At 41.7% G+C, this 21,176-nt stretch overlaps 2 protein-coding genes across 2 annotated transcripts in view; both read left to right on the forward strand.

Annotated features, from left to right (window-relative positions):
- The window catches only part of LOC120024955 (F-actin-monooxygenase MICAL2-like), a 49,999-nt gene extending 44,475 nt beyond the window's left edge, over positions 1 to 5,524 (forward strand). Inside the window, exons 17-19 of the mRNA XM_038969342.1 lie at positions 2,446 to 2,623; positions 2,941 to 3,017; positions 3,113 to 5,524. Of these exons, the coding sequence (XP_038825270.1) occupies positions 2,446 to 2,623; positions 2,941 to 3,017; positions 3,113 to 3,505 (648 nt within the window). The 3' untranslated portion in view covers positions 3,506 to 5,524. The remainder of the gene's footprint in view (positions 1 to 2,445; positions 2,624 to 2,940; positions 3,018 to 3,112) is intronic.
- A 5,847-nt stretch (positions 5,525 to 11,371) lies between these two features.
- On the forward strand, positions 11,372 to 20,475 carry LOC120025208 (alpha-parvin). Its single transcript, XM_038969675.1, has 13 exons — positions 11,372 to 11,638; positions 13,954 to 14,043; positions 14,217 to 14,287; positions 14,409 to 14,511; positions 14,661 to 14,801; positions 15,807 to 15,922; positions 16,022 to 16,080; positions 17,066 to 17,085; positions 17,235 to 17,296; positions 17,383 to 17,451; positions 17,555 to 17,656; positions 17,762 to 17,834; positions 18,482 to 20,475. The coding sequence occupies exons 1-13, from the start codon at positions 11,503 to 11,505 to the stop codon at positions 18,556 to 18,558; spliced, it is 1,119 nt and encodes a 372-aa protein (XP_038825603.1). The 5' UTR covers positions 11,372 to 11,502; the 3' UTR covers positions 18,559 to 20,475.
- Positions 20,476 to 21,176: the final 701 nt, after the last annotated feature.

Genomic DNA, 21,176 nt, shown 5'->3' on the forward strand with positions numbered 1-21,176 from the left:
AACATTTATCATGAAGAAATACACATTTTATCTATATCACTCTGAGTTTCCATTTCAATGGAATGCAGTGTCATGGAATACCAGGCACTTTAGGCTTGAGGCCCAAACCACTAAGCATGCAAACTCTAATTTAACTCCCATCCGATGCTCATAATATCTTCCTCTCTTTGACTTTCCCATTCCCACACTAGTCGTGATCTGCTGGACAGAGTCAAACCATTCCCTCACCTCACATCCTCCCTGCTCCCCGTCCTAAAATCTCTTCATCACTACTTTGTCCAGAAATCACCCTTTCTACATTCCCCCCCCCTCATACCTATTCTCCATCCTCCTCTTCCTCCTCTTCCTGTCTACTTCAACATCAGGTATAAATAACCACATCCATGTCTGTGTTTCAGCATGTCAAATCCAATCATATCAAATTGTATTTGTCACATGCGCCGATTACAACAGGTACAGTGAAATGCTTACTGTGTCCCTATCGTTGTGTGTCATGCTAAAACCTTTGTGGTCATTCAATATTCATCATGCAGAGATATTGCACATCTTTAATTTATAGCACTATAACTGAGTTGACGTCAAAATGGAATGTAGTGTTCTTGAATTGAGACTAATCAGGTTGGGGCTTGGTCAATAGGACGGTAGAGTGCCATGGAATACCAGGTACTGTAGGCCATCAAACTGAGAATGCCAACTATCATTTAACCTATCTGATTCTCAAGTCTCTCTTTTAACAATCCTCTCCCTCTTTGACTTTCCATTCCTCTGTTTCCCATTCCCACCCTAGCCTGGATCTGCTGAACAGACCATTCCCTCTCCTCCCATCCTCCCTGCTCCCACTCCTAAAGTCACTTCCCTCCTTTGTCCAGAAATCACCCTTTCTACCTTCACACTCTCTCAACCCGTGTCTTCATCCTCATCCATTCTACTCCAACTCAAGGTGAAAACAAGCACATCCATTTCTCACCATCTGTCTGTCATGACGAAACCCATATCCCCTAATGTCAGAGCAAACATTATACTGTTATTTTGATGCACTCATCTATCCCTTATCTGTCACTGAACTGTTCAACTAAGTTTTCTTCTCTGTTGCCTCTAATTCCTTCATTCTTCATGGAAAACCAAAGACCAGTCAATCTGGGGCACTAGATATGCAGCTTTGTATGAAAGAAATGCAAAGAGATCCCTTGAATGAGTCACATGTGGTGAGTGACTCTTGTGTGCCTCCAAACCATAGCACTATTTATGGCCACATCATTTCTATATGCAGAGCCTGCTGCTTCTTAGAGAAACCCCAAATGATGTGCTGTCTGTTTGATTTTAAACATGATGTCATCTGGATAATTATATATATTTTAGAAGTATATATTTGTTTAACTTCTAGTCTAATTTGCATGTAACTTACAGCTGTAGTTATTATCATCACAGTCATGTTGCTGTTTCAGTGTCACAGCAGTGGCTCCACATATGTATCCCAACAACAACACACTGCAATACTACAACCAAAGCTGTTTTTAATAACGTCAAACAGGTATTTTGCCCCCAGTGCCACATGCCTGCTAAAGTAACTTGTACTACCCTCTAAATTACAAAGGACACGTGTAGACACAAAGGTCTTGCATGCAAGAAGCATGTGAGGTGTTTTTTAGCTACTCTGGGGCCTCTCATGCTAAGGTTGAATATATTTTTGTGGTGTTGCACTTTGTGAGTTAGACTGCCCCTCCCTGTTCCCAGATTTCTGATCAGTTTGAGTCAGCGCCATGCAGTCAGTCTAGAGTACAATCTGAAGCATCCAGACAGGCTCACTAGTTAACCATAATGAGAAAACATTCATGAAAATCCTCACCTCTTCCCTCCTCTCTTATTTTGATGAAAGAACTTGACTATTTTCCCCAACAGCGGCCTTAGTCAGAGAACAAAGTAGTCAAATCATCTATCTGTCTATCTGTCCTAACTTCCTCCAGTCTTTTCCTCCTTGCTGCGTGTCAGCGGACGGTGGGGAAGGAGTCTCTGGCCATAGCAGCCAGGGCTGAGACGCTGGTCACCTTCTATGAGACTGACCACAGGCCTAAAGCCTCCTCCCCCTGTTCACCCCCAGCCTCTTCGCCTCTGTCTCCGGTAAGCATGTCTGACTGAGCATGCAGCCACTCAGGCTGTACCAGCCTTGAACAACAGCCCTTATCTAGGTGACGAACATAGACTATGTTCCAGGCCCTGGCTCTGAGTCAGATGAAAAGAGATTGTGTAAAATAAGGATTGGGATGATTATTCTTTGCAGGACTCTATGACTCATTATGCTTTGTGAACCAAAGGCCAAACTCGGCCATAAGGCCTTTTATGGTCAAAGTTGTGGAATCTGACACAAGTGCATCCCTCCCTCATTATCGTCATTTGCTGTGCTGACAACGTTTGTAGCACTGTCTGTCTGTCTGTTCTGTTTCCCAGGGTTCCTTGCGGAGGGAGTTCCCCGGGTCTGGTGACAAGTGTCACTCCTGTCAGAAGCGCGTGTATGTGGTGGAGAGGATCAGTGCTGAGGGACTTTATTTCCACAGGGAGTGCTTTCGCTGTGACACCTGTGGCGCCGCCCTACGCCAGGGAGGCCATGCCTTCGACTCTGAGCAGGGTATGTGTTTCCCAACACTAAGGTTTAGATGTTCGCTTACTGTCAATCAATCAATCAGCCAATCAATCAATCAAATCAGCAGTAGTGACAAAGTCCTATTCAGATACCAAACCTAAAACTCCAAAAGACCAAGCAATGCAGATGTAGCGGCATGGTGGCTAGGAAAAACTCGCTAGAAAGGCAGGAGCCTAGGAAGAAACCTAGAGAGGAACCAGGCTCTGAGGGGTGGCCAGTCCTCTTCTGGCTGTGCCGGGTAGAGATAATTAACTGTTTATGTGCCCATTTTTCTAAATCCTCTTTTGATCATGTTCAATTAGGCAAGTTGTACTGCAAGCTGCACTTCACACAACGTAAATATGGAATGAACCATCGGAGGACATTCAATTCACATCTGGTAATTGTTCTCGATCATTCAATCATCCACTTGCCATTGTCATTTTGATGTTAATTTGTGGGACATCTTTGTAACTCATTGTGTCTCTCCCTCAGGGTCAGAATGGAGCCGGGGTTCAGGAGGGATCAGAGACACAGACTCCCAACGGTGACCCAACAGAAGGCCTGCAGAGCCAGTCACCAGGTACCTTCAGCTCCCGCCTGAGGAAGAGCCTGAGCTGGCCCCTGAGTGTGACCCGGGCTGTGTGTGACTCCCCCCGCCTACTGTCTCGCTGGGTGCATGGTACGGCCCAGGCTGTGGGCCTCCACTTTAGGGCCAATGTGCAGGACTATGTCTTCATGTATGAGCTGCTGAGCCTGGGAGTGCCCCTGCTGTTCATGCTCCAGGAGGTGCTGCTGCAGATGTACTCTGAAACCGGGCCTGTCTCCCAGTCCATCCAGCCCCTACTGCTGTGGCTGGAGGAACACCTGGGCCACAGGCTCATGTAGAGGCCCACCAGGGAGGGAAGCCTAATCCTAACCCTATCCCTAACCCTCGTGCAATAGGGTCTGAAGCCTGGCCGAACATTAACTGGTGTATCTTGCATTTGTGCCATGTCATATGACGGCAAGCTACCGTTTGACCATGTGTACAAGTACCTTGTTAATATTTTCTCACAGAATATGTAGCTGTCAGTGCATTGGATCTAGTCCTACACCAACCAAAGAACAAATAACATTTCCCAAGCAGTATCTTGGTTTGTGATACGTGTGGTAGTTTTTCATGAACATTATATTTTTCTTTATGATGAGGGGTAATGTGCTGTACATGGTTTCATGGTGGTCTAAATCATTTACGGTATGTGGTTGATATGACTGCTGAAATCATCCAATCTATATTGCTCTAGAGTTGATTCTTTCAACAACTGGCTGTCGTAATTGAGCCAGTTTTTACATGGATTAACTCAGGTTATGACAGAGTTTTTGTGCGGAAAAAGTAATCTAAATGAAAAGACTGACTTGAAGCACTTTAACTTGGGGAGCTGCCTTTACCTGTGGCTGATGCCTGATGAATGGTGTGGGAGTTAATGGCTGCCTAATGGCTGTCCAGGCCTTGGATAATGACTAGTGCTGACTCTGCACGTTTACTAAACCCTGCTGAAGTCACAGGTCGGGGTCGGGGTCGGGGCCCAACGTGGATCTGTGCTTGACCAGATTTTCTCATCTTTTTTTCTATTTCAATATTGTTTGACACAAGTTTACATTTAAAAGTTGTTATTGTAAGATTTCCTATGACACCATGACCGTAGTGTACTTTCGCTACACATTATGATAGCTTTTATTGCTTTATTTTATGGCCCAGTGCCTCCAGTATTTTTGTGCATTGTCCGTTGTACTTAAAAGGGGAAGAGGTTTCATGGCCATGGGCTTTGGTTTACTACTCCAGTTCATGGACTGTTTAATGCTGCCACCTGTTGGTGAAACAGATGCAAGGCCAAATTCAATTTACTGTATGATGAGGTGGAATATGGGACAATCTTCTAAAGAGTTGATGTATGCTTGTAATAGAAGTTTTTCATCATTTTTGTTATTTTGTACAAGTCTATTTCACTTAAATATGTTTTTCATAATGTTACGAATATTGCTGAAAGGAGTTGTTCAGGAGGACAGAATCTGACATGATAACTCAGGCTATGTTTGAATGCTGTGGTGTGTATGTGCTTTCCTGAACCAGAAGTTACATAATTCATGCAGTACACTGTACAGTGCTAAATTGTGTGTTGTTGAGTAGCACAATCTCATGTTTTCTCAATGCCTTTTCTTTGACTATCTAACAATTACAAAGTTTCAATACATTTTAACTGGATTTGATCCTTCCTCTGATTTCTCTCTGTATTCTAACCTATATTTCCTTCCTTTAATTTCTCCTCATGTTCACTTGAAGTCTGTTTTCAACTTTCTGATGATGAGCCTTCTGATTGGTTAGGAGACATGCCATTCTGAAGGTGATCACGTGCATGGTCACATGGTTTTCTGAATAATGTTTTGGAGTGAATGTCTGGTCAGATTAGTCCCAGTTACTGTCAGCACTTCCACACACAAGTAAAAATTGCTTCTAACCCCTGTGTTTGAGCTACAGACAGCAGTATTTGAGCATTGTATTTTTCTGTTTCGTCTGCACACGGCGATACCAACCATTCGCCGATATACTTAACGGGGGCTGAACTAGAGCAGTGTTTGTGAGACAATGGCGGTTCCTGAAAACGGTTCTTCTCACAAAAATGTCTAATCTACAAACTATTATGATCCTACTATCGAAAAGCTGAGACTCATAAACACGCAAGTGTACTCGCGTAGACAGCTTTCTGTCATGCAGAGGCATGCCACTCTTTCTTAAATTAATGCATTGAATAATGTATTATGGGACTTCTAATGCAGCCTACTTTTCTCATGGAGATTCTGTGTTGCTTTATGTATGACCTAAAGCAACAAATGTAAATAAATGAACTGAGTTATTTGTCATCTTGATCCAGTTTACTGTCATTCTTTCATAATATCACAATGTTGTTCTCCCCATGGTTTAATATGGCACATAGAATAGTACAAATAGGGGTAACACGTTTAAATCAAGCCGTTCAGCATCACATAGTATACAGGCTCAGTATTCAAAGTAAACCCTAAACATTAACTCCTCTTAAAGAGCATGTCTCCTATATTTAGTCTACTTACCATGTCTAGTCTCCTAAATTAAAATATATGGGTTAAGTTCCTCTGTCCCAGTCTCAGTGTTGATAAGGCCCCAGGCCAGACGGACATGTTCCTGGATGGGTTCCTGGAGCTCTTTCTGGATCTGTGAGAGCCAGAAAGGATTCTTTGGTGATGAGGTCACAGGGGACATATCAAACCATACAACTCTCTCCCCAGCCAGTCCACTGTAGTCCTGCCAGATATTGTTCATGGTTCTCACAGGAGGGAGGCAGTTCTCTTTCTCCATATGCACCATCAGTGTCTTGTGTCTTATTCAACAGCCATGAAATAATCTCTCATCATACCTGGTTAAGATGTTTTGTTGTCACATACAGTACACAGGATAGGTGCAGTGAAATGTGTTACAGGGTCAGTCATAGCAGTACGGCACCCCTGGAGCAAATTAGGGTTAAGTGCCTTGCTCAAGGGCACATTGACAGACTTTTCACCTTGTTGGCTCGGGTATACGAACCAGAGACTTTCGCTTACTGGCCCAACGCTCTAACCTCTACGCTACATGCCACCCCACACCACCAGAATACCTTTTTTTTTTTTAAAGCATCTACTTTGGAATTACAATTATTTCAAAGGAAACATCATACAATCCATGTATTATACTAGCTGCCAAAGCATGTCTCTCAGGCTGTATTATCACCAGTATCCAATACCTTTCATTAGCTTTGCTTTTAAGGGGAAAGCTTGGTTTAATGTAATCACAACAGAGGTACAGACTATTGAGGCACTCTTTTTTTATAGTATCATCCACTTGTCCCTTCAACCCATCACCATGGAAACCACAAAAAACTCAGCCAAACACTTTTGCAAGCCCTGATGATGCTGCTTGTAAAAATGTCTGTTTCTCTGAGTTCTCAGAGCCTCTCATACAAACATTCGAGGGAGGTGTTCCAAACCAAACCTGGCACATCTGCTAGACCCGGGGCTGGATGGGCCTGGACATTTTGTTCAGAAAATTTGCATCACACAGTGTGACGGACCAATGGTGTGTGTGCTGTGATGCAATTAAAGCTACTGGGGTCAGCAGATTGCCCCTCACTTCCTTGTCCAGTACAGCTGAGATCAAGGAGAAGCTGAGGAAATGTGATCACTAAAAACATTTAAAGGTCTATAGAAGGCCAAGTGTTTAAAAGCACATTTCCTGACTAAATAATAATGGAGGTTTGTAAAAGCAATGTATTTCAGTGAGATAAATCATGAGACACAGGTATGTGTCTCTTTGGTGTTGTATTAAAGTAGATATTTTATTTGATTAATCTGCTTCCTTCAGAGCATTCAACCCAAAGCATAGATTTAAGATTGTCAATTGAGAAATGCCAACCATTTTACCTCAGCCATTGGAGCTATCAAGTCAAGGGTAAATGTGCATAAAACTGTTTTATGCAAGAAAATTACAGAACAATTACTTGCAAAGGGAAAATGCACTCAACTGAAGTGGCACACTCTCTTGACAGTCAACTAGAGTTGACCGCCTTGACATGGCATTTTCTATTCAGCAGCCGTGCTTTGTAAATCACTGCCTTATAGTAATATGCAGCTGGTTAAGGGACTGAGAACTGTTTTTCCTATCTGACCTGGATGAGATGAACTTTGAGCCACTGATGCCACCCACTGGCGGAATCATTGTTTTCAATAACGGTGTTTTATGGCTCCACTTTCTACTCTGACTCACACCTTCCCCTCAATCTGATCCCTGATCTATGTCACTGTCCCAGGAGAGGGAGGGCGATGAGACATTAATATATAGTGCCTGTATGTGCATGTATGTATGTTAGCCTGTGTCTCTCACTTTCCCCCACTCTGTCTCTCCTCTGCCACTATACTGTATGTCTGCCTCTCTGTCTGTGAGGGTCTTCCTCTCTTGTCTCCACCTTTTCCTTTTCCTGTTGTACCTCTTGCCCCTTCCTTCCTGCTCTGTCATCACCCATTGCTGTGCAGCTCCTCTGGACTCAAGTTCTCACAGTAACTGTTGTGATCTCAAATCTGGGAAAATAAACTAAATGAGTCAAATTAGGTTATCTAAGTTATTAACTGATCACTTTTATGAGTCATTAACGGGTTGGCAACTACCATCTACCACAGCTCATAACAGTGTAATGATTCTATCCTGCTGATTCTATTTCATGTCCTCTAACATGTCATTGGAACAGGTAACCACTAGAGAGCACTGTTGTTTAGAAAGAGGCTCATATCAAGGGATCAAGGAAATGACCCCAAAATGCCTCTATGTAATTGTCTAATATGTGGGTTCAGGCATTGGCCAGCATAAACATGTTTAAAAGAACCAAGGCCTACAGCATACCAATAGAATCGGAACACTTTCTTTCTCTTTCTCTCTCCAACTTTCTCACTTGTTCAGCTCACTGAACCAGTTAAACCATAAGCTTCAGGCAGGTTTATGTTGGTATCACAATATGCACGGCGGCTGATTTGATATCTCTCCTATCAGACCACACTGGCTGCTCCATGCTTAATGTCATTTACAACAGGATGAAATCTTGCCTGAATAATCGTATTGCTCAAGGGAGGGTCTGTTTGATCCCCAGTGTTTGGCTCCCATTATATGGCTCACCTCTCTATTGTAAGATAAGGCAGCTTGGTGACAAACAGGCCAGGACAGACTGCATATCTTCCTAATGGAAAGGTTAAGGTGCTCTGAATACCACAACCTTCAGTCACATCTCAGTCTGACAAACAATGTGACCAAGTGCCAACCTGTCAGAACCAACATGTGACCATTACTGATACAGATTCTAATGAAATCTATCAGTTGAAGGAAATTAAAGATTTCAGTTTCTATTTTGGGAACCTGCTGAATAGCTAGCTATCAGTTGTGATAGCCGCTTCTATTAATTTATTATATAGATTTTGTATAACCTCACCTCTTGACGTCAGTTATTTAACATGGAACAGATGCCTAGGCAAGTGGAGGTACCAGATGCTACATAGTACAGTACCTAAGGGTTATCTGCCTATTAACTGGCTAGTAATATTAAATTAAATTACCAGCTGAGAACAAATCATGCAAAGTCATTTAGACTCGGCACACACTCCTTGCTTACGTAATTGAAGAGAACAGAGATGCAGTTTAAAAGCATTTAGCCCAACCAAACTGCACAGATGATCTCTTTGACATTGGATTACTTGTGTGTCATGGACACAGCATTTAATGCCTGGAGATGGAATTGGTGAGAGATGGGGTTAACTGAGACCAGTTATGAAGGGCAAGTCAAGTATCACAGTGATAACTCAAGTCTGTTTTGACGTGTGCACATGTGTTTGTGTGTGTCACTGCTGCATCTGAGGATCCCTCTGCATGTGAACTTGACAGTCCTTAACCTGGGCCCTGTTCTGAAATAACAGCAGTGCATCAGTCAAGATGCATGTTGTTAATTCAGTACGTTATGATCAGCGTATTCTGGGAGTCCACCTGCGAGCCGCACTCATGACCTAAGGTCTCAGATGAGACAGTAGTCCGTGGTGTAGGGTGACAGGGTGCATGGCCTTGGATGGTGGATAGAGAGGTGGGACTCCAGTGAGAGGAAAGGGAGCATTTTAGAGTTGTGTTCTTTGTTATTCTTTGTGTCTGTGGAGATGACCACAGTGGGGAGTTTAGGAGGCACAGAGGAGGCCGGATGCTGAGATCGAGGGGATGTGGAGGTGTAAGGAGGAGGGCTGTGGGCTCAGCGCTCCCACTCCTCTCTAACGTGCTCCTCATGCCTCACCCCACAGCAGGATCCTCCAGCACATGGGAAAATCTAAGTGCTGACACGGCCATGGGGGAACACATGCACTGACAAATAATCACACAAGCCCTATCACAGATCTCTCTCATTAATTGTGTCTAGTCTCAAGTTACATTCGACACCTCTGCATGTGATCAACACAACAGAAGCTGCAGGGACATGTTGAATGAGAATTCAGAAATGTATCTCTAACAGCAGAGCAAAGACCGATATGAGGTTTCAGTCACACAAAACATATGTGAAGTGGCCGTGCTCTTACCCCTCACTGTCTTTCACAGAACTGAGTATGGCAGAGCAAGTGGCATTGGTAGAATGCTGGTGTAAAATGGAATCCACTGCAGAGGTCACTGTTCATTGTTGTATCTGCCTGTCCGCTCTGCTCATCCCCGTGGACTGCAATGTGACTGTGAATTGACCCTGGGAGCATTTCATATTTTCATGTAAATGCTCTTATCTTAAATGCCCTTATCGTTCATACAGGTTATAAAATAACAATGATTAGCATGAAAAAAGAATAGCAATCTGAGGCTGAAATTGCAGTGAAATTACAGAAGCTGTGAGCGGCAATGAAAATAGAAAGCTGTGGCGAATATACATTTTAAAAAATGCACAATTTCATTATCTTAGCACTATCCAAATTATTCCCTTAAATGGAACAAGACAAATGTTCCCATCGGCAAAAAAACACATTGTTACAGTAAATGTATCTCAGAAGAGTAATATCTACATGTGTTAATTATAAACCATGTTTCAGGAGAAATACTGTATGTAGGACTCTATTCCTTTTGCTGTATGACTCCTGATGGCAGAAGAAAAATCTATAAGTTGGTAAGCATGCTCTTAGTCATATCAGTTGAGTGCTAATATCAGTCAATTTGATTATGTAATTCTTAAAGCCTGCCTTAAAACAAGCTGCTATGAGTATAGCTGTCCATCTCTTGTCAAATAACAGAACGTTAGTCTAGTGAGAAATGCATTTGTAAGCTTGGTCAGATGGGTCAAACTCAATGGTAGAGCTCTTGGGGTGAAGTGGCCCCAGATGTCCTGTCTGCAGATAGTCCAACAGTACTGTCTCCTCTAATGACAGCCCAGGGCAAGGCCAGGGCCATTATGCATTTTGTTTACATGGCTTTGTTCACATAATTGTATCAAAAGAGATGGCAAAAGGGCTGCACTGTGAATAGGCCTTTTGTTAACCCAAAGTTTTTCATAAAACTAGACAGCAAGAGTATGTTACTATTATTGTTAAAACAACACACAAAAATGTATTTGTTATCATCTGCATATTTGATTACATCCCAAAATATAGGAGGTAAATAATGTGCCAGCAATAGGCCTGTGTTGTCAAGTAGAGGCTTAAATGTCATTGATTTGCTAACAGCTCTCACCACTTGCCTGGTCAGCTGTGCTAGCTAGACCAAGTTCACCAGATCATTAGCAGAATGAGGCAACAAAGCCAGCAAGTCATTTGAGTGATCCTGTCTGTGGTAAATAAGCAATCATGTATTGATCTGGCTGTATATGTGTGCTGTATATCATTGGTGTTATTTTCTATATTGGCCTTGTTCTAGCCCCATGGAAACTCATGTTTAGCATAAGTAAAAGAAAACTGATGGAGAATTATATTGCTGGAAGTAAATACATCTGGGTAGCAGAAAAACAAAGGAAAAATACGTTTGATAATTTCGCTGGACTTAATTTTCCTATAACTAGAATCGAAAACCCTCTGATTATTTTACATTATCGGCTCTTGCTTTACTATACTTATTCCTCATAGCTGGACATTGGCTACCTTATTTTTCCCATATCCATGAAAAGTGGGTGGGAAAGGGACGAGTACCGGAATCAAATAACAGGGAGACGTCAGATGGCTGCGCAAATACTTGGAATTCCGGTTCCGTCGTTGTCTATTCCGTAAACTTTGACAAGCAGAAAGTTGTGTTTCTATGATAGGCTACAACAGTCTCAATAGCCTGAATACCCAGTAATAAACTGGAAATGGCTTCTTCGCCACAGAAATCACCTTCTTCTCCCAAATCCCCGACTCCAAAATCACCCCCTTCAAGAAAAAAAGATGACTCTTTCCTCGGAAAACTTGGGGGAACTTTGGCCAGAAGAAAAAAGGCAAAAGAAGGTTCGTGCATTAGGCTATATTTTGATTATTATTAAGGCATCTATATAAAAAGGTTGACATCACGAAAGCTAAAAAGGATTAGAAATAAAATACGATTCCTGTTGAACAGTAGGCTACATTATGCTATAAATAGCCACATTCCACCGTTTTTTCCCTCAGAATTAAACAATTTGTTGAATAGATTAATGACAGTTTTGCTTGAAAACAAGCTAAGAAACTTTGCTATATGCTGCTTTCAAGATAAATGGGAACGCGGAGAAAAAATTAATGACGGCTGTGATATTCATGTCGGAAAGTCGGGGCTCTAGAAAGATGCACGAGTTCCCGACTTTGAATTCGAGTTGGATGACCGTTCAAAAAAAACATTCTCAGCTCGTTTTTTCCGGAGTTCCCAGTTGTCTTGAAAGCACTGAAGAGTGAAATCGGAGATGTCCGAGTTCCCAGTTGTTTTGAACGCGGTAATAGTATAGGCCCGCTAGTAATTGCTAGGTGTGTCTATTTCCATGACGTCATTTTGTCATACGTCAACGGGAATGGTGACTGAAAGACCCTCTTCATGTTTGATGTCTGCATCTATCATCAAATAACTGTGATAAAAATGTGGATGATTTTGTTTTTGGTGCGGGGGACAGCATCTGTTTGAGTTGTATTACGTTGTGTCTGTCCAAGCCATAGCGGGAGAAGGCTGTCTGTGTTTACAGTACACATGGCTGAGCTACTGCCATGTAAGGATAAGAGGCTGCTGATATTCCATCACAGATGTGTTCACCAAGGAATGAGGAAAAAATCCCATTCTCTCTCCAACACAACCACTGCCTGAGTTCAGACCAGAGGCTGCTAAGGCTTTCATAGTTTCACATTTTATTTAAATCATACCTTCAATTAAGTATTAATTAGACAAGCACTTGCGTTTTCGTTTAATCTTTTTGGTAAATGAGCAAGCATCAAGTATGATTAAATGTCTGAAGCACTATTATTGTTTATATTGTTTCTTGGAAGACACTTTGACCCATTTTCATTAATTACATTTGAAGCGTATCTTTTGATACAGACATGCCCGATATATATACTCCTGAGGGGCATGTAAAAGTGAGTCTGCAGCTGAGCCCCATTCACCAAAATACTGAACTGATATCGTCCAACCTGGTCCTGTCTGTTCCATGGAGGGCCTCTCCACTGCCATGACAGCAGCATACAGTATTTCAATTATAAGAGCGTTATTGTAAACTATGTTGTGTCTCTGCCTGTGAACTGAGGAGCAGTCCTTTCAGATCAGAGAGACAGAGACAGACAGAGAGGTTTACATGATCCAGATTATGCTTTTGTGTTGGTTCAACAATCTGTTGAAGAACTAAATGGATGCAGCTCTTTTAGTGTGAGGAAGGAGGAAGGTGATCTCTGTCTCTGTGGGTTAGGCTGAACAGCAGAGGGAGATCTTGGTGTTGATTACTAACAGGATGTTGACATCTCCAGGGGGCGCGTTCTCTGTTTGGGAGGAAACTGGAAAAAAACTATCGTAGTTTGTTCTGCAGGCCTTTATCACGTTATGTTATGCAGCTCTGCATCAGTGCTATAGTGATCTTACTGACATATCAACTGGTCCGGACAGGAACTAGCAGTGCTGGCACCATGGCCAGACAGAGTGGTCAGGTTGTCACATCACCTGTGTGAATTCCCCACATGTGCCAATTTGCACGATGCCAGGCGAGGTAAGTGAAATGATCAGGGAAGGAGGCGGATGCTCAGGATAGCAGCGTGAGACCGAGCCTAGATCTATGAACGCCTAGCAACTGGATGGAGAGGATGGCCTTGTCCTGTGTGGGGCGATGTGTCTCAGAGAGAAAGGTTTTTTTCAAAGAGGGCATGGTCTGAGCTATCAGAGCAACTGACCTTGACTGCTTAGTGAATAGACATACACTCTCTCACATCTCCTCCAATTTACGGTAATAGTGTGATTGGCTCATTCTGGGAGTCTCCCATGTAGTATTATCACTGGCTACAATGAGGCACTTCATCTTATTAATCAAAGCTAGACTGAGCTCTCTCTCTCCTGGCTAACCCAAACGTGACCAAAGATAACTAGGTTATAATTACATGTGTTTTGAGCCAACTCTTTCTGGTAAGACCAATGTGCCATAATACTGACAACCTGGCATGAAGAGCACAGCTTAACCTGAAGAAAAGAGCCCTAAATTGGGTGGACAAATTTTTTCGTGACTATTAACTCAAAGGAGGTGTCAGTACAGTTGTATAATAATTAGCCTGTCACACATTGAGTCAGGCCACTAAAGGTCTCTGCTTCTCTGCTTCTGCAGTGTCTGAGCTCCAGGAGGAGGGGATGAATGCCATCAACCTGCCGCTCAGCCCCATCCCCTTTGAACTGGACCCAGAGGACACCATGCTGGGTAAGGCCTCCATCTCCACTCCTGTAGTGTATCGCATGCACACACACACACACACACACACACACACACACACACACACACACACACACACACACACACACACACACACACACTCTCTTGTACTCTCTCTCATTGTCTATATTCTAAACGTGTGTGTGTGTGTGTGGTTCTAGAGGAGAATGAGGTCCGCACCATGGTTGACCCTAATTCCAGGAATGACCCCAAACTGCAAGAACTGATGAAGGTATGAGATATAAAATGACTGTCGTATGTCACAATCAAAGCATTGGAAAGCAATATTATGTTCCTTATGAATATACAGTTTGTATGTGCCTGTTAAATTCCATATAATGTTTTGTATGCAGGTACTCATAGACTGGATAAATGATGTGCTGGTGGGGGAGAGAATCATTGTCAAAGACCTGGCTGAAGATCTCTACGATGGGCAGGTTCTGCAGAAACTATTTGGTACAATTCCCTCCAAAACATCCCTTCTATGCTTGCAATGCAGCACATTATTCTCTGGAATTTGTCTGATTCCAATTGGATTTGATGGTCCTCCCTGTGTTCTCGTTGTATGTGACAATAAAACATATTTATTTATTTTTGTGTTACAGAGAAGCTGGAGGGTGAGAGGCTGAATGTGGCTGAGGTGACCCAGTCTGAGATAGCCCAGAAGCAGAAGCTGCAGACAGTTCTGGAGAAGATCAACGACACTCTGAAGGTCTCAATCAGAAACATCAAATGGACCATTGACTGTAGGTGACATGTTTCACAGAGTGCTGTTTCATTCGAATTCCTGCTATTCTATGAATTTGTTCATGATTTTTTGGAATGTGTTGATCACAATTATTATTATGCCAATGGTGTGTGTAAAAGACAATGTAAAGGTGATGTAATAAGATAATGTTCTTTTTTTACCATGCTTGTTTGATCATTTTGTTGGGTGACAGAGAGGCACAGAGAAAGTTCACATTGGACTAATCTGCACTGTGCTGTCCCTCTGACATTATGACCATGGAAGTAATCCCTGTCTCAAGTGGTGGGAGGTCACGGTACTCAGTCTTATTTCCTTTTTCAATTCGAATTTTTTTTCAATATTTTTAAGGATATGCTGAAGCCATGTTTTTTTTCACATTGGTTTATTATTCTTTGGTGTATTGTAACCCTCTAATTCTCTTAAATTGCAGTTGAATTTTCTTTTTATCCTTTGTAGATTATCTAAAAGCCCTTGAGGAAATCAATAGGATTGTTTTTGACTGTGATCAAAGGACAGCTAATCCCTTTGTTTTTCACTCATATCCTCCCATACAGGTTCTCTAAATAGTAAATGTAATATTTTTTTGTGGTAAATTATCATATTTCATATTTATTTTGGAATTCTATCTTTCAAGAAGTTGTAATTTGCAGCTCGTTGTATCAGTCACTTGAATAGCTTTGACACGACAGACAACAAGAATGGAATGGGTTGTTACAGTTTCTAACAAAGGCACATTACTTCTACCCCAAAGACACAAGTTCAGTTTGTACATGACACTGAGTTTATCATTTTGTTTTTGACCTTTGTTTAACCTTCAACTTGTGATTGTGAAAGCTGGGAGTCACCTATCTTGATAATTGTGAAAAAAAATGGCATTTCTTCTTATCTTAACCCTGCTCCAGTGCACCAGTGTATGCATCATCTGTTTAATGACAATGCCGGTGGATGTACTATAACATTCCTCTCATTCCTTCCCTCTTTCCTTTCCTATGTTCTCCCCTAGCTGTCCATGCTAAAAGCATCGTGGCCATTCTCCATTTATTGGTGGCTCTGTCTCAGCACTGCCGCGCCCCCATCCGCCTACCTGATCATGTGTCCATTCAAGTTGTGGTTGTACAGGTATAGTCCTTTCCTGATACATTTTGTACTATGAAAAGGGAAATCCTGAAAAAACTAACATTTTTGTCAATTGTCATAATTGTCTGTTTTTCCCCACAGAAACGGGAGGGGATCCTGCAGTCTCGCCAGGTTCAGGAAGAGATCACAGGGAACACGGAGTATGTCTTCACTGTCATCCCTTTTAACTAACTATGTACAGATGTCTGGATGAAACTACCCAACTTGTCCTGTCTTCCACAAGGCCTTTATCAGACCCTCAGGGTATGAAGAGAAAATGTCTGAAACTTGTTTATAGAGGCAGCCAAGAAAATGAATGCCAATGTTTAAGGAAAGAAGGCCTTAGAAACTTGGCCGTGAAGATTATGTTAATTAATGGAGGTATAAGTATGAGGGACGAAAACCGAACACAATCATGTACTCTGCCTTGGAAAGGTCATTCAAAACAAGGTGATTATAGGGCATCTCACATGTCTGTAAATATCTGTTCACAAATCAGTCAGCAAATGGGTCCACTGGGCATTGAAGCAGTTGGAACAATTGAGGGACTGATTAGGGGAATGGAACGGCCTCTCTTGGTCTCGCGTTAAAACGGAAAGACAATGCGGACACTCCAACTCCTTGGGGGGCCGATATGGACAGTTGGAGCCCCATGCTGATGGGCACATTTAGTGAGGGGAGGGGGTTCTGCTCCTGCCAGCCACACCACTACTTTATGGAGCTGCAGCTGATTAATAGTGGTCCAACGGGTGCGAATCAGCTCTGGAGATAAGAGGGAGGGGGCCCTGGGCTGTTGTCCTGCGAGGGGCAGCAGCTGCTGAAGCATGTCTCTGCCGGGGAAGATTGGACCGTGAAGACAAGCCACTGCCTCCCGGGCACATGTCCACCAGGCAGGCCCACCACACAGCGTTTGATCGGACCGCTCCTGGGATAGAACCACAACGCAAATCTCTTTGTTTGTCTTGCTGCCTGGCCGTCTTGATTAGACCATCTGCATTCAGTTAATATTTTTTCCAGTTTAAACAAAGTCCTAGTTTATTTTGTCTTCTCATTTGAACTTGTCTGTTTCGTCTAATGTCTTTCTACAGCGCTGTGATTACACAGTCCGATACCAGTGCTGAAATACGTTGTTCTCTTCTCTTGCAGGGCTCTATCAGGAAGACATGGTAAGCATTTTCACTTTGTTCTAATAAAATAAAAAATTTGTCATATTACCATGCATTCATTTTAGTTAGTTTTCCATTACATTATTACTATTTTATTACTAAAATGAACATTCTGTTATTGTAATCATTTAACTTCTATTCAATTTCAGAGCGAGATGCGTTTGACACCTTGTTTGACCATGCACCAGACAAGCTGAATGTGGTGAAAAAGGCAAGTCTCCATCCTAATTCTAAAAATAGAAGGTATTCGTTGTTTGTGTAACATTTAAATTGACTGAATACCTGCCCTTCTTGCAGACTCTGATCACCTTTGTGAACAAGCACTTGAACAAGTTGAACCTGGAGGTGTCTGAATTGGACACACAGGTGAGATGGCTTTGTTTCCCTTTTAATATACCTGCTTATGATTTTATGATGAACATTGTCATTATTAGTATGTTTTTCTACCTGTCATGTTTGCTTCTACAAGTTTGCTGATGGTGTGTACCTGGTGTTGCTGATGGGACTGCTTGAGGGCTACTTTGTTCCTCTCTTCAACTTCTTCCTAACGCCAGAGCATTTTGACCAAAAGGTAGGCTACATTGTAAATCGGACTCATTTTAATCTCTTACAAATAGTTTACAGTGAGCTGCTTACTGGACCGGCATGGCTCATGCTGGTCTCTTTTCCCATATAGGTGCACAATGTGGCTTTCTCCTTTGAGCTGATGCAAGATGGAGGCCTGGAGAAACCCAAGCCACGGGCAGAGGGTGAGTGCCTTCATTTTGTACACGTACATTGTTTCTGGAAGAAAGATATGTGACAGCAGAATTTCAACATTTTGTCTTTCGGGATAAAAAAAAAATGTGTCAATGTTTTTCCCTTGGGCAGTATTCACTCAACACTATATATAATCAGAGCATGCCTTCTAATCATAACAACAGAGTCATTCAGCAGACACTCTTATCCAAAGCGAATTACAGGCACTGCTTTGCTCAATTGCAAATCAAAAGATTTTTCACCTAGTCAGCTTAGGGATTCGAACCAGCAACCTTTCAGTTACTGCCCCAACGCTTTTAACTGCTAGGCTACCTGCCGCCCTATTTGGTGTGGGATTACTTTTATCCCCTAGGTATAATCATGTGACCATTGTTTTTATAATGCATCTTTCCTCATAGCGTAGATGAGAGGCCAGTTTTGCCTCACTGGATGTAATGGGCTAATGTAGATCTTATAGGTGGTGTGTCTTAAGTATACAGTAGCTAGCAACAGGAGCTGGTCCCAATTACAGGAGATGTTTGAAGAAGGTATCATACAGCGTGTACATCGCAGCTCTGAATCTGGGTCATTTAGATGTTTTTCTTGTAAATGTTTCCCAGACTAAAGTCTGCCTTTGGTTTTTCTGATCTTTTGGCAGATATTGTGAACTGTGACCTGAAGTCTACTCTGAGGGTACTCTACAACCTCTTCACCAAATACAGAAATGTGGAATAAAGACTGGTACTTCACCGTTCATTCAGTTATATCGATGTATCAATCAAGCAAATGCCCTGTTTAGATCTATATTTCAGGGCAAACACAATGCATCTAACCTGTGTTAGCCTGTGTTACCTGTGTTAGCTGTGTCCTGCTGAAGGCTCACTAAAACACAAGTACAGCACAGTATGTTGTAAAGTGTTTGGATATGAAAAGAAAGATATATTTCAGTATTATTGAAAGTTAACTTAATGAATTATTGATTATGCCGTCGTATTGTTGAGTCATTGCCATGTTGAATTGTTCTTACCCATGTCATTCCGGGCCGACACCGTGTGAAGTCTACTTGGATTCACTTGCAACTACATGAAGGATCAGAATATTGATGTATTGAATGTATGTGTATGACAGCTGGGTTTGTGCTTATCAAAGCATTTACTTCCATCTTTTGAAAGAAATCAGACGATTTGAATTGACTCAGAAGGTTTTTGATTGTTGTACTTAAAGCAGTGGGACCACAGAGTACGCACTATTAATTTATATACTGCCATGCTGCATATCTTTACCTTTGTTTGCTTTGTCTAATTTTATATATTTTAATACTGGTCATTTTACTTTAAATATAGTCTACCTGTAGTGGCATTTTTGCTCATCATTTACCAAAGATAGTATTTTAGATACATTATTTGAAGCTGTTAGATTCTTAAATATTTTGTGCTTATGCAAAGCATGATGTATGGCTAATTTTTACTATTTGTTTATAATCTATTCATAAAAAAATGTTTGCAAAGTAATATTCCAGTGCAGTGTTTACTACAACTACAGAACAGCAAGACCCCAGTACAGTTTATTTTTTTTATGTCAAGAGCGGAGTATGAATTCAAACGATAAAACACTATATTCAACAGAACTAGCTAGTAGTGCTGAGAATGTAGTGTGGGAGTTTGACCAAAATTGATTCCGTTGTGTACTTTAATTTGAAGGTCGTAATAATTTCTTTCTATGTTGTGGTCTGAGTGCAGGTTTATGGGCCTTGTGCTGTAGCAAACGTGTGGCATTCCTTCCCATGAAAACTTGTATGCTCTGAATTGTTAATATGCTATATCATCAAGTGAAATATAGAAGAGCACAGTAAAATGGGGCACCTGAGTGGCACAGCTGTCTAAGGCACTGCATCTCAGTGCTAGAGGCGTCACTACAGACACCCTGGTTTGAATCCAGGCTGTATCACAACCGGCCGTGATTGGGAGTCCCGTAGGGCGGCGCGCAATTGGCACAGCGGTGTCCAGGTTTGGCCAGTGTAAATAAGAATTTGTTCCTAACTGACTTGCCTAGTTAAATAAAGGTTAAATAAAACATGTTTACATTAAAATACCATCAGGATTTGGTGGTTTTAACAGATTGACTTTACTCAACTTTTGTTACACCTGGCATTGTACCATTTCATAGACAAATAATACTGTATTGGACTGTGGATCTTGGTGAAAGTGGCTGCTTTACAACGAGAACTTAGCTTACAGTCTTCCCAAGAAGTAGAGGTGCTCTACATGCAATTCATGAATGAATTTGCTAACCACACACTGACTGAATGGCTTTGCTAAGTGCTTAGCTGCGAATAGGAAGGTCACATTTTTTCCTTTGAGTAACAACACTACTGTACAGTGAAGCACAGCACATAATGCATGACAAGGTTACAATAGAAGTTTCAGTGGAATTTATTTGTGCCTGATTTGATCTATATAGCATGTTTCTTTTATTTAATTGCTTCTTTTTAGGAGTTGGAATTCATTTCTTTCAATTTACAGACACTTAAGATTAGTTAAGATGCTTTTACTGTGTCATGTCAACTGTCTTAATTGAGCACAGAAATTAGTGAGAGGAGAAATTAGTGATTTATCTTGTTTGAGTCTTCGAATAAAGTAGAAAATACTCATAGCTCAGTTCTTTGTTTTCTTGATATTTCTATTTGTCCTCTTGGTCATTTCTCTTGTGAACTGAGTTGTTATCTTTCTATACATCATACTGTATAACCTCTGACCCTCTGTTGTCTTCCTCTTGCTTTTTGTGGTGCGTTTAACAAATACCACTATTTCCATGAATTGAAGCCCAGAACTGAAGGCTTGGACCTTCAGGGGAAGATGTGACAATGTATTTCAGTACTTCATTGTTCTGACACATTTCTGGTCATGCTATTATCAGTCAAGCCCATGGACTAAGAGCTCTGCGTTTTCATCAGAAAGCTGAAATGACCATCCATAATCAACCATCGTGCGCAAAGGTGTTTTGAACAGGAGCTTTTGCAGCCATTAAAGTAATTACCCTCCCATCGCATCTTCTACATCCCTCCCTCCATTCATTATATCAAATAAGCCTCTACGCATGACTAACAGACATGATACTCTCTTGCCTCCGTAGTGTAAGATGCTGAGAAAACACACACAGACACACACACAAAAGGTGAGGCAAGAAGTGAGTAATACGATTGATAAGTGGTTCATAGTTATTACAGGGTTGGCACTTTATGTTGGCATCTATTGATTGGCACCACGGATTATGATCTGAAAGAGTGAATTGGTCCTTCATTGAAGGTTATTTTTTCTATGTAGTATATGGGTGTAAAGGCTTTACCTTGTACT

The sequence above is a fragment of the Salvelinus namaycush genome, chromosome 30 (assembly GCF_016432855.1).
Source record: "Salvelinus namaycush isolate Seneca chromosome 30, SaNama_1.0, whole genome shotgun sequence".
In the NCBI taxonomy this organism is placed as follows: Eukaryota; Metazoa; Chordata; class Actinopteri; order Salmoniformes; family Salmonidae; genus Salvelinus; species Salvelinus namaycush.